Source organism: Papio anubis, chromosome 7, assembly GCF_008728515.1.
Source record: "Papio anubis isolate 15944 chromosome 7, Panubis1.0, whole genome shotgun sequence".
NCBI classification, from domain to species: domain Eukaryota; kingdom Metazoa; phylum Chordata; class Mammalia; order Primates; family Cercopithecidae; genus Papio; species Papio anubis.
The window spans coordinates 142,517,359-142,530,979 of record NC_044982.1 but is presented as its reverse complement, the minus strand read 5'-3'; the positions used below and the strand labels follow the sequence as shown (position 1 = coordinate 142,530,979).

At 40.0% G+C, this 13,621-nt stretch overlaps 1 protein-coding gene across 4 annotated transcripts in view; it reads left to right on the top strand.

The window, feature by feature from the left end:
• The window catches only part of CTDSPL2 (CTD small phosphatase like 2), a 110,786-nt gene extending 104,800 nt beyond the window's left edge, over nt 1-5,986 (top strand). For all 4 annotated transcript variants that reach the window (XM_009210062.3, XM_003900867.5, XM_003900866.4 and 1 more), the window contains exons 12-13: nt 410-505; nt 2,873-5,986. In XM_009210062.3, the coding sequence (XP_009208326.1) occupies nt 410-505; nt 2,873-2,938 (162 nt within the window). In that variant the 3' untranslated portion in view covers nt 2,939-5,986. The remainder of the gene's footprint in view (nt 1-409; nt 506-2,872) is intronic.
• The last annotated feature ends 7,635 nt before the right edge of the window (nt 5,987-13,621 follow it).

The following is a 13,621-nucleotide window of genomic DNA, read 5'->3' as shown; positions in this document are numbered from 1 at the left end:
TTAAGGGGAAAAAAGTATAGGCTTTTCTATATTCTCTTTAGATTGGTGGTATCCCATCTTTCACAGTGCCTATCTAGCATTGTACTAATTGTAACTATTTCTTGAAAGAATAAAGGAATATTTTAGTTATATTAATGATCCTTGTAAAATGTGTTTTAATGGAACTTTCTTGTTTAGTTTTATGTACCCTGAGAAGAAATGACACTGAAAAACCAATAGGCTTCAATTTATTTCCTTATCCTCTGTCTCTTGCACTATTGAGTTGTCAAAGAAAAGTCTGGCGACATTACTTTTCAAAGGAACTTTTAAATCAGTGTTTACTTAATAAATCTTTGTTTATTTTTTAACTTTTTCCAAACTAGGCAAAATATAAGTAAAAGAGGATTTAATTACTTATTTATTGTTTTAGCTTTCTAATGGAATCCCTATAGAAAGTTGGTTTATGGATAAAAATGACAATGAACTCCTAAAATTGATTCCATTCCTGGAGAAGCTTGTAGAACTGGTAAGTATAGCTTATCTTTTTCTGTTGTGCTTTTGTTAGCTCAACTATATTGAAATAAATCTTTTTAAATGTCTTTGCTTTGTGTGTACTGACTTACAAAGTCAACTGTGAGCCAGGTCACAGGTGCCATCATAGGTGCCTGTAGTGCCAGCTACTTTAGAGTCTGAGGCAAGAGGATTGATTGAGCCTAGGAATTTGAGGTCATACTAGGCAACATAGTGAGACTCCAGCTCTTTAAAAAATAATAATGATGATGATAAAGTCATCTATCATGGGAGATAAGGGCAAAGGTTGAAAAAGATGATGTGCATTTTCAAACTTTTTTGTTTTTTGAGGCAGGGTCTCGTTCTGTCACCCAGGCTGCAGTGTAGTAACATAATACTAACTCATAGCAGCCTTGACTTCCTGGGCTCAGTCAGTCCTCCTGGCTCAGCCTCCTAGGTAACTGGGACTATAGGCATGTGCCACCAAGCCTGGCTAATTTTTGTGGTTTTTTGTAGAGATGGGATTTTACCATGTTGCCCAGGCTGGTCTCAAACTCATGGGCTCAAACTATCTGCCCATCTCAGCCTCCCATAATGCTGGGATTACAGATGAGAGCCACCATGCCCAGCCACATTTTCAGGCTTTATATATTATATTAAAATTATGCTTATCAGTATTTAAGAATGTATAGATTGAGTGTCTTTACTATTTCAGTGGTCTTTCTCTTACAAGTTGCTAAGCAGTTGTGTTAGAAATAACATTAAATTGGCCGGGCGTGGTGGCTCATGCCTGTAATCCCAGCACTTTGAGAGGCCGAGGCAGGTGGATCACTTGAGGTCAGGAGATCAAGACCAGCCTGGCCAACATGGTGAAACCCCCTCTCTACTAAAAATACAAAAATGAGCTGGGTGTGGTGGTGGGTGCCTCTAATCCCAGCTACTCTAGAGGCTGAGGTAGGAGAATCACTTGAACCTGGGAGGCGGAGTTTGCAGTGAGCCGAGATTGCACCACTGCACTCCAGCCTGGGCGACAGTGAGACTTCGTTTCAAAACAAAACAAACAAAAAAACATTGAATTTTTCATTTTGGTATTATAATTCACATCTAGAATTAATGCTTATGCCACTGAAATTTTATTCTGGGAATTCTATTTCTATATCACATGGAACACTTAGCTTTAAAGACCTATGTAGATAGTAGAATTCCCTTTTACCTATCTTGGTTTGGCCTCTATTGCTTAATGAAACTTTGGCGGAGTGTAGTGGTACACACCTTTTTAATCCCACTGGTTTTGTTTGTTTGTTTGTTTGTTTGTTTGAGACAGGGTCTTATGCTTTCGCCCAGGCTGGAGTGCAGTGGCGTGATCTCAGCTCACTGCAGCCTCCGCCTCCCGGGTTCAAGCAATTGTTGTGCCCCAGCCTTCTAAGTAGCTGGGATTACTGGCGCCCGCCACCATGCCTGGCTAATTTGTTGTATTTTTAGTAGAGACTGGGTTTCCCCACGTTGGCCAGGCTGGTCTTTGAACTCCTGACCTCAGGTAATCTACCTGCCTTGGCCTCCCAAAGTGCTGGGATTACAGGCGTGAACCACTGTACCCAGCAGTAATCCCACCATTTTGGAAGGCTAAGGTGGGAGGATTGCTTGAGGCCAGGAGTTTGAGACTAGCCAGGGCAACATAATGAGACCTCATCTCTACATACATATATACATACATACATAGATACATACATACATACATAAGCAAGCAAGCAAGCTGGGCATTGTGATATGTGCCTATAATTCCAGCTACTCAGGAGGCTGAGGTGGGAGGATTGCTTGAGCCCAGAAGTTTGAGGCTCCAGTGAACCAGGATTGTGCCACCGCATTCCAGCCTGGGTGAAAGAGCAAGAGCCTGTCCATTCATTCATTTATAAATAAATAAACAAATATTGGGAGGCCAAGGTGGGCAGATCACCTGAGGTCAGGAGTTGAAGACCAGCCTGGCCAACATGGTGAAACCCCGCCTCTACAAAACTCACAAAAAATTAGCCAGACATGGTGGCTGGCGTCTGTAGTCCCAGCTACTTGGGAAGCTGAGGCACAAGAATCGCTTGAACCCAGGAGGTAGAGGTTGCAGTGAGCTGAGATTGTGCCATTGCACTCCAGCCTAAGCAACAGAGCAGGACTCTGTCTCAAAAAATAAAAATTAAAAAAAAAAACTTATAATGACAATTTTTAAAAATCTAAATTTAACTGCATCTGTGTAGTGTTTCCGTTTGGCAAACAAAATATGTCATAAAATAAAAACTGGTATGTTTTCTCTGCAAGGTAAGAATATCTATGTTATGAGGATCATATCTTTGAAATTATATGCCTTTTTAAAAATTGTCTTTTTTCCACACAGAATGAAGATGTTCGACCACACATCAGAGACAGATTTCGCTTGCATGATTTGCTGCCCCCAGATTAAGTACAAAGACTTGTCAAATCACTGAAGGGGGAGAGAATGCAGGACCCTTTTGGACTAAGACAAAAACATTGCCATTACTGTTGAAATTTTGCATTTTTGTACCCCGTCTTGCTTTTCTTATCTTTGGTGCCCAATAATAATCAAGGGTTACAGAAAGAGACTTTATCTATCTCAGATCGAATACATATAGTAGGTAGGCTAAAACAGAAGAGTCTTTAGAACTAGTGCAACTCCAGTGAAATTTTTTTATGTACAGGACATCTGCAGTTTATAAAGAATTCTGTTTCTGCCACCAGCAGTTTGACCTGTAGTCACACAGGATTTTATGATAATAACAGAGATGAAAATGGACTTTTATTTTCTCTCTGTTTGGTGCTCTAAGTGGGTTTGTAGCCACTTTTCTGTTACTTTATGATTCTCATTTCAACAGGAATGGCCAGTAAAAGTTGTTTTATTTTTCCTGTTAAGGTTTATAACCTTTTTACATTTTTGACCTGTATTAGATTAGAATTTCATTATGCATTCCGTTTAGTTGAGGCGCTTCATAGTTTTCTGGAGATAGTCAGTTTTTAGTTTTTTATTATACATTTGAATGGCCGTTTTCCTGCTTTGTCTGCCTGCACATTGTATATTTGTTTAAAAATATTCTCTACTTTTAGTCCATGTAAGTTTCATTTAGAAAGACATGCATTTATATTTTGTTTCTGTAATATTCTACTGTAGGTGAAATCTTTTCAAAAATCAAGAGACTGGGTAGATAAGAATATATGAATGACTAATATACAAAAGATTTAAACCATTGTGATGGCGTATATTCTCAAATGGTAATATCTTGCAATGGCACACAGATTTAATGGATAAAGGTATACCTCAGACTTCACTGTGCTCATAAATCTTTGAGGAGAAAGTTTGGTCACCTGTTTGGCTTGATTTAGTTACTGCTGCCTTTGGTTTTCTCCAGGAATGAAGTATTCAGCACAGTGACTCAGTATTTTTAGTTATTTTGCATGGGCTGGTAGTACCTCTGTTATGCCCTCAGTTACAATCAATTTAAAACTGTGTAACAGTCTTGGTACCTAACAGTAGCTATGCATAATCCTGTGGCACAGTACACTCCCAAGCCACCAATGCAGTTAATATGCTCTCATAGTGGTTTTTCTATGCTATATGAAAATAGTCTTCAAGCCTTGGTTCTCTAATGCAGCTACCACAGAGGTTGATATTTTTATAGTGGCGTGTAATCTCCTTTTCGGGAGGCTTTTTATGGAAGGTAGAATTTGTAAAAGTTCGTATGCTTTGCCTCTCAACTGCATTAACATGCCACAGGCTCAGACTGTTTTTGTGTAAAGGATGTCAAAGAACGGCACTTTTTCTAAAGAGAAGTTTGATATTTTGTATGCTTGTTAAGAAAGTACAGTATTGGAAATTAAAGGTGGACAACTGATAATTGAGGAGTATGTCAATTAATTTTTTATGTATATTACCTGTTTACTTGTACAACTTACTGTACAAATTACATGCAGCTTCATTTTCAAATGAATCCTTAAAATAAGGAAATCTTTTTAGGAAAACATTTAATTTTTGTATTTTTGATTTTAAAGGCATGAGTTATGTCAATTTTCAGTGTATTAATGAAGATTTTAACTTTTCATCAGGTTGAGTGTTTTCTTACTATATTATCTGTTGTGTATGTAGTTAGCATATTGTGTCACTGAACTGTTTAAAAATCTAGCATGTAGAGCAAGCCTGTTTTGTGGAAAATCCTTATTCATTAAAAAAATAATCATGGCAGATTTTCTGCAAAAAAAAAGCAAAAGCATTTGCAATTCAGAATACTGATTTTTTTAATTTTATTTAAAGAAAGGTATTTTGCTTGCAGGAAAAAAATACTACAGATTCATTTTAATGAGAATCTTTGAAATGTATTTATCTTTAGGGCATCTGGGCATCTTTATGCTGTTTGTCTTCTGTCTTTCTTGAAATAAAATGTACATACGTTACCTTTACATATGCTCTTGCTCAAAATTGTGAACCTAGTTACATTTCTCCCTGCTCCCTTCCTTTTTGTGCTCAAACAGCGAAACCCAAAATTTATATAAGATCTGAACTTTCAGCATGCATTCTGTTTGCTGAAAGATTTCCTGATTTAGTGCATTCTCAAAGGGCTTTCCCATAATCTAAAGGGAAATGTAAGCACCTATTCTCTTGTGCCTGTGGGCACTTCAATAATAAAAACCAACTTTTTAAACTAGTCATCTTTTATCAATGATAAAGTTGTTTTCAGTCCCACGCTAGGAGAGTTCCTTTAGGTCAGCTGATCAAGCATAAGATGCTTCCATAAAGAAATAAACTAAGAAAATTTTATATGGCTTGAGAAAATTTCTTGAGGCCAAATTAATATTTTTTTCTTCATTACTTTGAGTCATTTTAAATTGGTTAATACAAAATTTAAGATAATTTACAGAGACAATTTAGCCAGCTTCCTTCCACCTTAATATAATGTCTTGTCTTCCCTTTATCCTCTCTTTTCTTTATCTGTTGGTAGACATAAAAAATTTCCATTTAGTTAATCAGAGATGTATATTTTTTAAATTGAAATGTGCCCAGCCCCTTCAGCTCACACAGGAAACATGAACTCAAAAAACTTGACTAGTAAATGCAGGAGAGGTGGATACCTGATGAGATACAGCGAAAGTGACCTGTATACACATTACAACTCTGGAGTACATATTAAAGTCATGCTATTTCCAGTGGTAAATGTCTGGCTTTTAAGACATTCTTTTAAATATTTGTATCATTGTTAGGATGTTTTAATCAGTTGTTTTTTAATTCCATGTAATATATGTAGCCCTCATCAGATTTATATCACCATATTTCTCCTTGTGTCCTAAGAGAATTGATGACAATTCGTAACCATAAATTGTTTTATATTAGCTAGTATGTATATTTATTTTTACCCAATGGCTTTATCTGTTTCCCAAAATTTGTTTGGGATTTGTTAAAAGCATTGTGTAACTTCTATAAACGGCTATTTTCTTGTAACTGTCAGTGAAATGAATGTGTACATTGTTTTTTTTTTTGTATTTCTCCGGGGTTTTTTTTTTTTTTTTTTTTTTTTTTTTTTCAAGGGTTAACAGAATGGTTTTTTAAAAAAATTATCTTTGGCCAATGACTTTTTCAGCTAGATCTTACTTTCATTCAGCCTTCTAAAGAAGTTCGTTTCTCATTGTTCTGTTCCGTCAACTTGCCTGAAAGAGACTTCATCTCATCAATGAAGAAAGCATTTCATTATTCCTACAAATCTTTCCTGCGAGCACAGAATTCTTCATAAGGACCAGATCTCTTTCATGTCTGTGTCAATCACATAAAGCTAAAATGTAAAGGACATTGAAGCCTTTATTTAATTGTACTAATATGATGGTGTTACATACTACATCATTAGCTAGTTAAGGTTTTCTGACCTGACTTCTCTTTGTCTTCCTAGGTATTTATTTGTTATCTCTTTTAATCTTGTGTATCTAAATTAACTTAGTTAATAGTTACCCACCGAATAACTATGCCAAGCAACTAGTAAAGAATGTTTATTTTATTTCCCCTTATAGGGGAAGAGTGGACTGGGAACAAAAATGTGTGGGCCAAAAGGCCTTAGGGTTGTCATTCATTCACTTTCTTATTCCTCTTATGAGCTATAATTGAGTATAGTATTTTTTTAGTGGTGATGTGCTTATGTCATTACTTCTTGTGTCTTCCCCTGAGTTGAAAGCCTACGACGAACCTGTATAAAATACATTTAAGAATTTTCATAATACGAACCACAAAACTGGGTATCTTATATTGAAATGCTACTTAAGTTATTATTGGAATCCAAGTCTCACTAATTAGGATACATTTTTATAAAATGTTTCTCTGTATCTTGAATTGAAATTACTTGCCCAGAGGTGAGAGTTCTGGGGGTATAACATGATTTGAGATCTTTTTTAAAAAAGGGTGGGGTGGGGAGGAGAGAGTGACAAGTTTATACTAGTTTATGCTTTTGATATTAGTATTTTAAGATACATCAGTTGGTTCCTAAACCTGACCATTAGAATTACTCTGAGGAGCTCTTAAAATAGATTTCTGGGGCCTACCCCTGGAAAATTGTCTCACTGGATCTCGAGAGGGGCCTGAGAGTTCTGGCTTTTTTGGTTGGTTGGTTGGTTTTTCTTTTTTTTTTTCTTTAAAGCTCTCCTGGTGATTCTAATAGCCAGTATTGGGAAATCAGTGTATTAGCTAAGTGTGACACTGGTTTGAGAGTAGGCAACAGAATTAAAGTTTACCAGGTATCTCTTTGTGGTAGAGTTTTTTTTTTTTTCTTTTTGTTTTGTTTTTTTTTAACTGGGACCAGATTTCACAGAACTTATTCAAGATACATGGAGGAATAATAAAGAAGATTGAGGCTACTGCTCATTATCATTTTTGTCTTTCATACTTTTTTAAGGGTTTGCATTTCTAGGACTTGGAATAGTTGACCATATACATAGCTAAAGGACATGTCCCTGAATGAGACCATTATATATATTACCTGTAAAATATTTCACTATTTTTTTATTTTATAAATCTTTGTAGAAATAAGCAATGAAATACTACTTTCATCTTTTGAAATGGGATTTTTCAAGGCAGTGTCCTTTTGGCATTAAGGTAGGGGGGAGTTAATATTCTCTCTGCCTGTTTCCACGTGAATCAATATAAAGTCATGGACATTTGAAAATCTCAATTTAATTTCTTCTTATTTACTATGCAGTATAGCCGTGAACAAGTAATGTAGATTTAGTTTTCTCATCTTCAAATGCCCTGATCACCCTACCTCACAGGGTTGTTGTGGGGATAAATAAAACTTTTATGGAAGCACTTCTCTTTGATGATATTTTATCAGCCATCAGAAACAATATAATTTCTAACAGCATTTTTGTACAGTGTTTTTTTTTGTTTGTTTAGAAGAAGATAATTTTTTTTCACATTACTTTCCCTTTTGATGTTGAAAAACAAAGGAAATTGAGACTTGGAGAAAGCTGTGACCCAAGACTGTGCAGTTCCTCTGGGAGACTTGAATTTAGTTATCACCATCATACTCTATTTCCCAGTGCCTTGGCATTTTGTATGATTATGTTTGTACATGAATACAAAGCTTTCTCAAGTTTATGAGTCTATTTAGCCAACAAAATGTTCTTATAAAATGTAAGGAATATACAGTGGTACAGACTAGACCTACAGGTAATAATAATTCATTTTAAATGAAGAAAATTTCAAGTTCTAGGTGTACCTCTTTATTTTATAGTGTTTTCCAAAGATCACAGAGCTAGGACTAGAATGTAGGTCTCTTAATTACCATCACAGTGATGATTTTAGAAGGAAGGACATTATCACTGGAACTACTATGAGCAGAGGTGAAAAACACTTGAAGATACCAACCAGAATAAAGGGTTGGTTTTGAAAAGGAGAGATGAGATGGCAACAGCGAACCAGATTATAGTGTGCTAAGATGAGGAATATAGTCGTATGAGCTAAAATAATGAGCCAATGTAACTATAGCATAGTAGTGCTCTGGTCCCACACTAGTTTCTCTGATGAGACTTTGTGATAGCTATTTTCCCTAAGCTCCAAAGGAGTTTGATGCGCACACAGTTTTGAAAGCCACTTGAGAAGTAAGTGATTGCACTGTAACATTCTAATTCAGGCAGATAGTTGAAAGCATGGTCAATGAAAGCATGAAGTTCAGAATCAAAATTGAATTCAAGTCCCTGAAAACCCAGCCACTTACTAAGCCAGAGGGTTGTTACCTACCTTTCAGAATTATAAGGATCAAATGAAATGTCAGAAGCATGCTATAAACCATAAAGCAATATACAAGTAACATAAATGGAGATGTTAAAGCAGGTAGTTCTCAAGGAGGGATGAGAACTCTATATGGGGCTCTGAGAGATGTTTGAAGCCAGAAGGCAGGAATAAGCAGTAGGATCAGGATATTGTAATACCACAGGACCACGGATGTCAGGGAGGGTTTTTAAGAAAGAGCAGTGGGTTGCATTTTTTAAAAGACCCATTAGGCGGGTCGGGGTGGCTCACGCCTATTATCCCAGCACTTTGGGAGGCTGAAGTGGGCGGATCACTTGAGGTCAGGAGTTGAGACCAGCCTGGACAACATGGTGAAACCCCATCTCTTCTAAAAATACAAAAATTAGCTGGGCATGTTAGTGCACGCCTGTAGTCCCAGCTACTTGGAAGGCTGAGGCAGGAGAATCGCTTGAACCCAGGAGGCAGAGATTGCAGTGAGCCAAGATTGCGCCACTGCAGTCCAGCCTGGGTGACAGAGACTCTGTCTCAAAAAAAACCACTACTATGTATTAGGCACTATGCCAGGCTCTGTGAATGGTCTAGAAGGTGGCAAAACAGACAATGCCTTAAAATCTTAAACTTAAAATCTACCAGTAGAGAAAGTCAAGATCCTTAAAATATTTGTTAAAGGGCTAAAGCTAGGCTTGGTTGTGGGGAGAGGAGGCTCAGTTAGGGGAGTAAATGATCAAGTGTGTATTTTAAAAGATCACTTTGGAAATAAGAGTGGGTGGGTGGGAGGCCAGTTAGAAGTTACGTAACTGTCCATGCAAAGTATTCCCTTTCTCTAAGACAGTTAATGCACTGGATGATAGCATCATAGTGGACAGTCAGGTCAGAAGATTGTTAAGGTTCTGGGGAGAACCTCTGGGCTTGTGTGGTTTACTGAGAGCTTACTAACCATGTGGATTTTAGGCACTCCCTGAGGAAGGCATGTTTTTTCCGCTGGCCAGATAGGAATGGGAAGGTACTCTAGGATTTTACAGCACTCTGTAAGAGTAAATATGGAAAAATATATGGAAGTTGAATGGAGACAGTTTCATGTCTTAAGACTCACGGGGGTAGGGTTTTGGATTTTCGTTTTGGCTTAAAATATTTTAACTTTATCAAATCATAAAATAAAAAACTTATTATTTATTTATTTATTGAGATGGGATCTTGCTCTGTTGCCCAGGCTGGAGTGCAGTGGTGAGATCTCAGCTCCCTGCAACCTCTGCCTCCCGGTTTCCAGCGATTCTCCTGCCTCAGCCTCCCTAGTAGCTGGGACACAGGAGTACACCACGATGCTCAGCCAATTTTTGTATTTTTAGTAGAGAGAGTTTCACCACGTTGGCCAGGCTGGTCTTGAACTCCTGCCCTCAAGTGATCCGCCTGCCTGCTTTGGCCTCCCAAAGTTCTGGGATTACAGGCATGAGCCACTGTGCTCCGCCAAAATTTGTTTTTACATGTACTCTTTTTCCCAAGAAATCATTAGAAAAAACGTAATGACTCCATAATTTTGCACTTTTATAAACAGGAGTTTTGACCTACCCCTATTTCCAATTAAAACAATCTGCTCTTCAGCCTTAACCTAGTCCAACTTTATAAGATTTTGAGTCTGATGCTTAAAATACTTCCTCTTAAAAAGAAACTATAAGGCCAGGCACGGTGGCTCACACCTGTAATCCCTGCACTTTGGGAGGCTGAGGCGGGTGGATCACCTGAGGTTAGGAATTTGAGACCAGCCTGGCCAACATGATGAAACCCATCTCTACTAAAACTGCAAAAAATTATCTGGGCGTGCAAAAAATTATCTGGGTGTGGTGGCGCAAACCTGTAATCCCAGCTGCTCAGGAGTTGAGGCAGGAGAATCGCTTGAACCCGGGAGGCAGAGGTTGCAGTGAGCAGAGATTGCGCCACTGCATTCCAGCCTGGGCAACGAGAGCAAAATTCCATCTCAAAAAAAACAAGAACCTATAAGCACTCTGCTTCATTTGTGCTGTTCATTTACTCTTCTATAGCTTTAATGATGAAACCTTTTTTTTTTTTTTTTTTTTTTTTTGAGATGGAGTCTGCTCTGTTGTCCAGGCTGGAGTGCAGTGGTGCGATCTCAGCTCACTGCAAGCTCCGCCTCCTGGGTTCACACCATCCACCTGCCTCAGCCTCCCGAGTGGCTGGGACTACAGGCGCCTGCCACCACGCTCGGCTAATTTTTTTTTTTTTGTATTTTTAGTAGAGATAGGGTTTCACCGTGTTAGCCAGGATGGTCTCAATCTCCTGACCTTGTGATCCGCCTGTCTTGGCCTCCCAAAGTGCTGGAATTACAGGCATGAGCTACCGCACTTTTTTTTTTTTTTTTTTTTTTGAGATGAAGTATCACTGTCACCTAGGCTGGGGTGCAGTGGCACAATCTTGGTTCACTGCAACCTCTGCTTCCAGGGTTCAAGTGATTCTCCTGCCTCAGCCTCCTGAGTAGCTGGTAGAACTCCTGACTTCAGGCAATCCACCTGCCTTTGCCTCCCAAAGTGCTGGGATGACAGGCATAAGCACTGCACCCGGCCATGATGAAACTTTTTTTGAGGTGGGCTGGCCCTGTTGTCCAGGCTGGAGTGCAGTGGCACAATCATGGCTCACTGCAGCCTCAACCTCCCAGGCTCAAGTGATCCTCCCAGTTCAGTCTCCTGAGTAGCTGGGACTTACAGGTGTGCGCCACCATGCCTGGCTAATTTTTTATTTTTTGTAGAGATGGAGTCTTGCCATGTTGCCCAGGCTAGTCTTGAAATGAGCTCAAGTGATCCTCCTGCCTCAGCCTCCCTAAGTGCCGGCATTTTAGACATGAGCCACTGTGCCTGGCCTGGAACTTCTTGACAGAAGTTTTAATGTTAATTTGTTAAGAAACATTGATTACCCAGTCTGCTCATCTGTAAAATGGGAATACTGTCACTGTATTTGTGATTATAGAGCTCCCCTAGAGACTAACCTTTGAGTCACAAGTGTTTTTGTGTGTGTGTTTTGAGACAGTCTCACTCTGTTGCCCAGGCTGGAGTGTAGTGGCGTGATCTCAGCTCACTGCAACCTCTGCCTCCTAGGTTCAAGCGATTCTCCTTCCTCAGCCTTCTGAATAGCTGGAACTACAGGAGTGCACCACCACACCAGGCTAATTTTTTGTATTTTTAGTAGAGACGGGCGTCTCACCAGGTTGGCCAGCCTGGTCTTGAACTCCTGAGCCCGCCTCAGCCTCCCAAAGTGCTGGGATTACAGGCGTGAGCCACCATGCCTGGCACAAGTTTTTTGTTTGTTTTTGTTTTTGTTTTTGTTTTTTTTTTAGACGGAGTCTCGCTCTGTAGCCCAGGCTGGAGTGCAGTGGCGCGATCTCAGCTCACTGCAAGCTCCGACCCCCGGGTTCACGCCATTCTCCTGCCTCAGCCTCCCTTGTAGCTGGGACTAGAGGCGCCTGCCACCACGCCCGGCTAATTTTTTTTTGTATTTTTAGTAGAGACGGGGTTTCACCGTGTTAACCAGGATGGTCTCGATCTCCTGACCTCATGATCCGGCCGTCTCGGCCTCCCAAAGTGCTGGGATTACAGGCATAAGCCACCGCGCCGGGCCCCGGCACAAGTTTTATGGACCAAAGGAAGTCCCTAACACATAGGTCTAGACTCTTGTTTTCCTGCTTCCTCATTTGAAAAAGCAGTATACACACCACTATAAATGAATTCTCAATTTCTGCTTTGAAAACAACGCTGCATGCACATAAGCCCATGAATTTTTCCATAGTACCTTCAACCCACATGCCCCGATTTTTTGTTTTGTTTTGTTTTTGATAGAGTGTCGCCTAGGCTGGAGTGCAGTGGCACAATCTCGGCTCACTACAACCTCTTCCTCCTGGGTTCAAACCATTGTCCTGCCCCAACCTCCCAAGTAGCTGGAATTACAGACATGAGCCACCACACCTGGCTAATTTTTGTATTTTTAGTAGAGACAGGTTTCACCATGTTGTCCAGGCTGGTCTCAAACTCCTGACCTTAAGTGATCCGCCCGCCTTGGCCTCCCAAAATGCTGGGATTACGGGCATGAGCCACCACGCCCGGCCTTTTTTTTTTTTTTTTGAGACAGAGTTTCATTTTCGTGGGGTAGGCTAAAGTGCACTGGCACAATCTCGGCTCACTGCAACCTCTGCCTCCTGGTTCAAGCGATTCTCCTACCTCATCTTCCCGAGTAGCTGGTATTATGGTGCGTGCCAACATGCCCAACTAATTTTTTTATTTTTAGTAGAGACAGGGTTTGCCATGTTGGCCAGGCTGGTCTTGAACTCCTGATCTCAGGTGATCCGCCTGCCTCGGCCTCCCAAAGTGCTGGGATTACAGGCGTGAGCCACCATGCCCAGCATTTTTTTTGTTGTTGTTTGTTTTCAGATGGAGTCTCTCCCAGGCTGGAGTGGAGTGGCACAATCTCGGCTCACTGCAACCTCTGTCTCCCGGGTTCAAGCAATTTTCCTTCTTTAGCCTCCTGAGGAGCTGGGGTTACAGGCATGTGCCACCACACCCGGCTAATTTTTGTATTTTTAGTGGTCTTGGGGTTTCATCACGTTGGCCAGGCGGATCTTGAATTACCTCAAATGATCTGCCTGTCTCAGCCTTGCAAAGTGCTGGGATTACAGGCATGAGCCGGTAACAGGCGTGCCTGGCCAGTTTTCAGGTTTTTGACTTAAGCAACTAGTTGTCACTCAATCTCCAAAGGCATCCTCTGTCTTCTATTTCTCCCTTCCCCTCCTCCTCCATATCCAGTCAGACACTATATTAGTCTGGGTTCTCCAGAGAAACAGAATCAATAGGA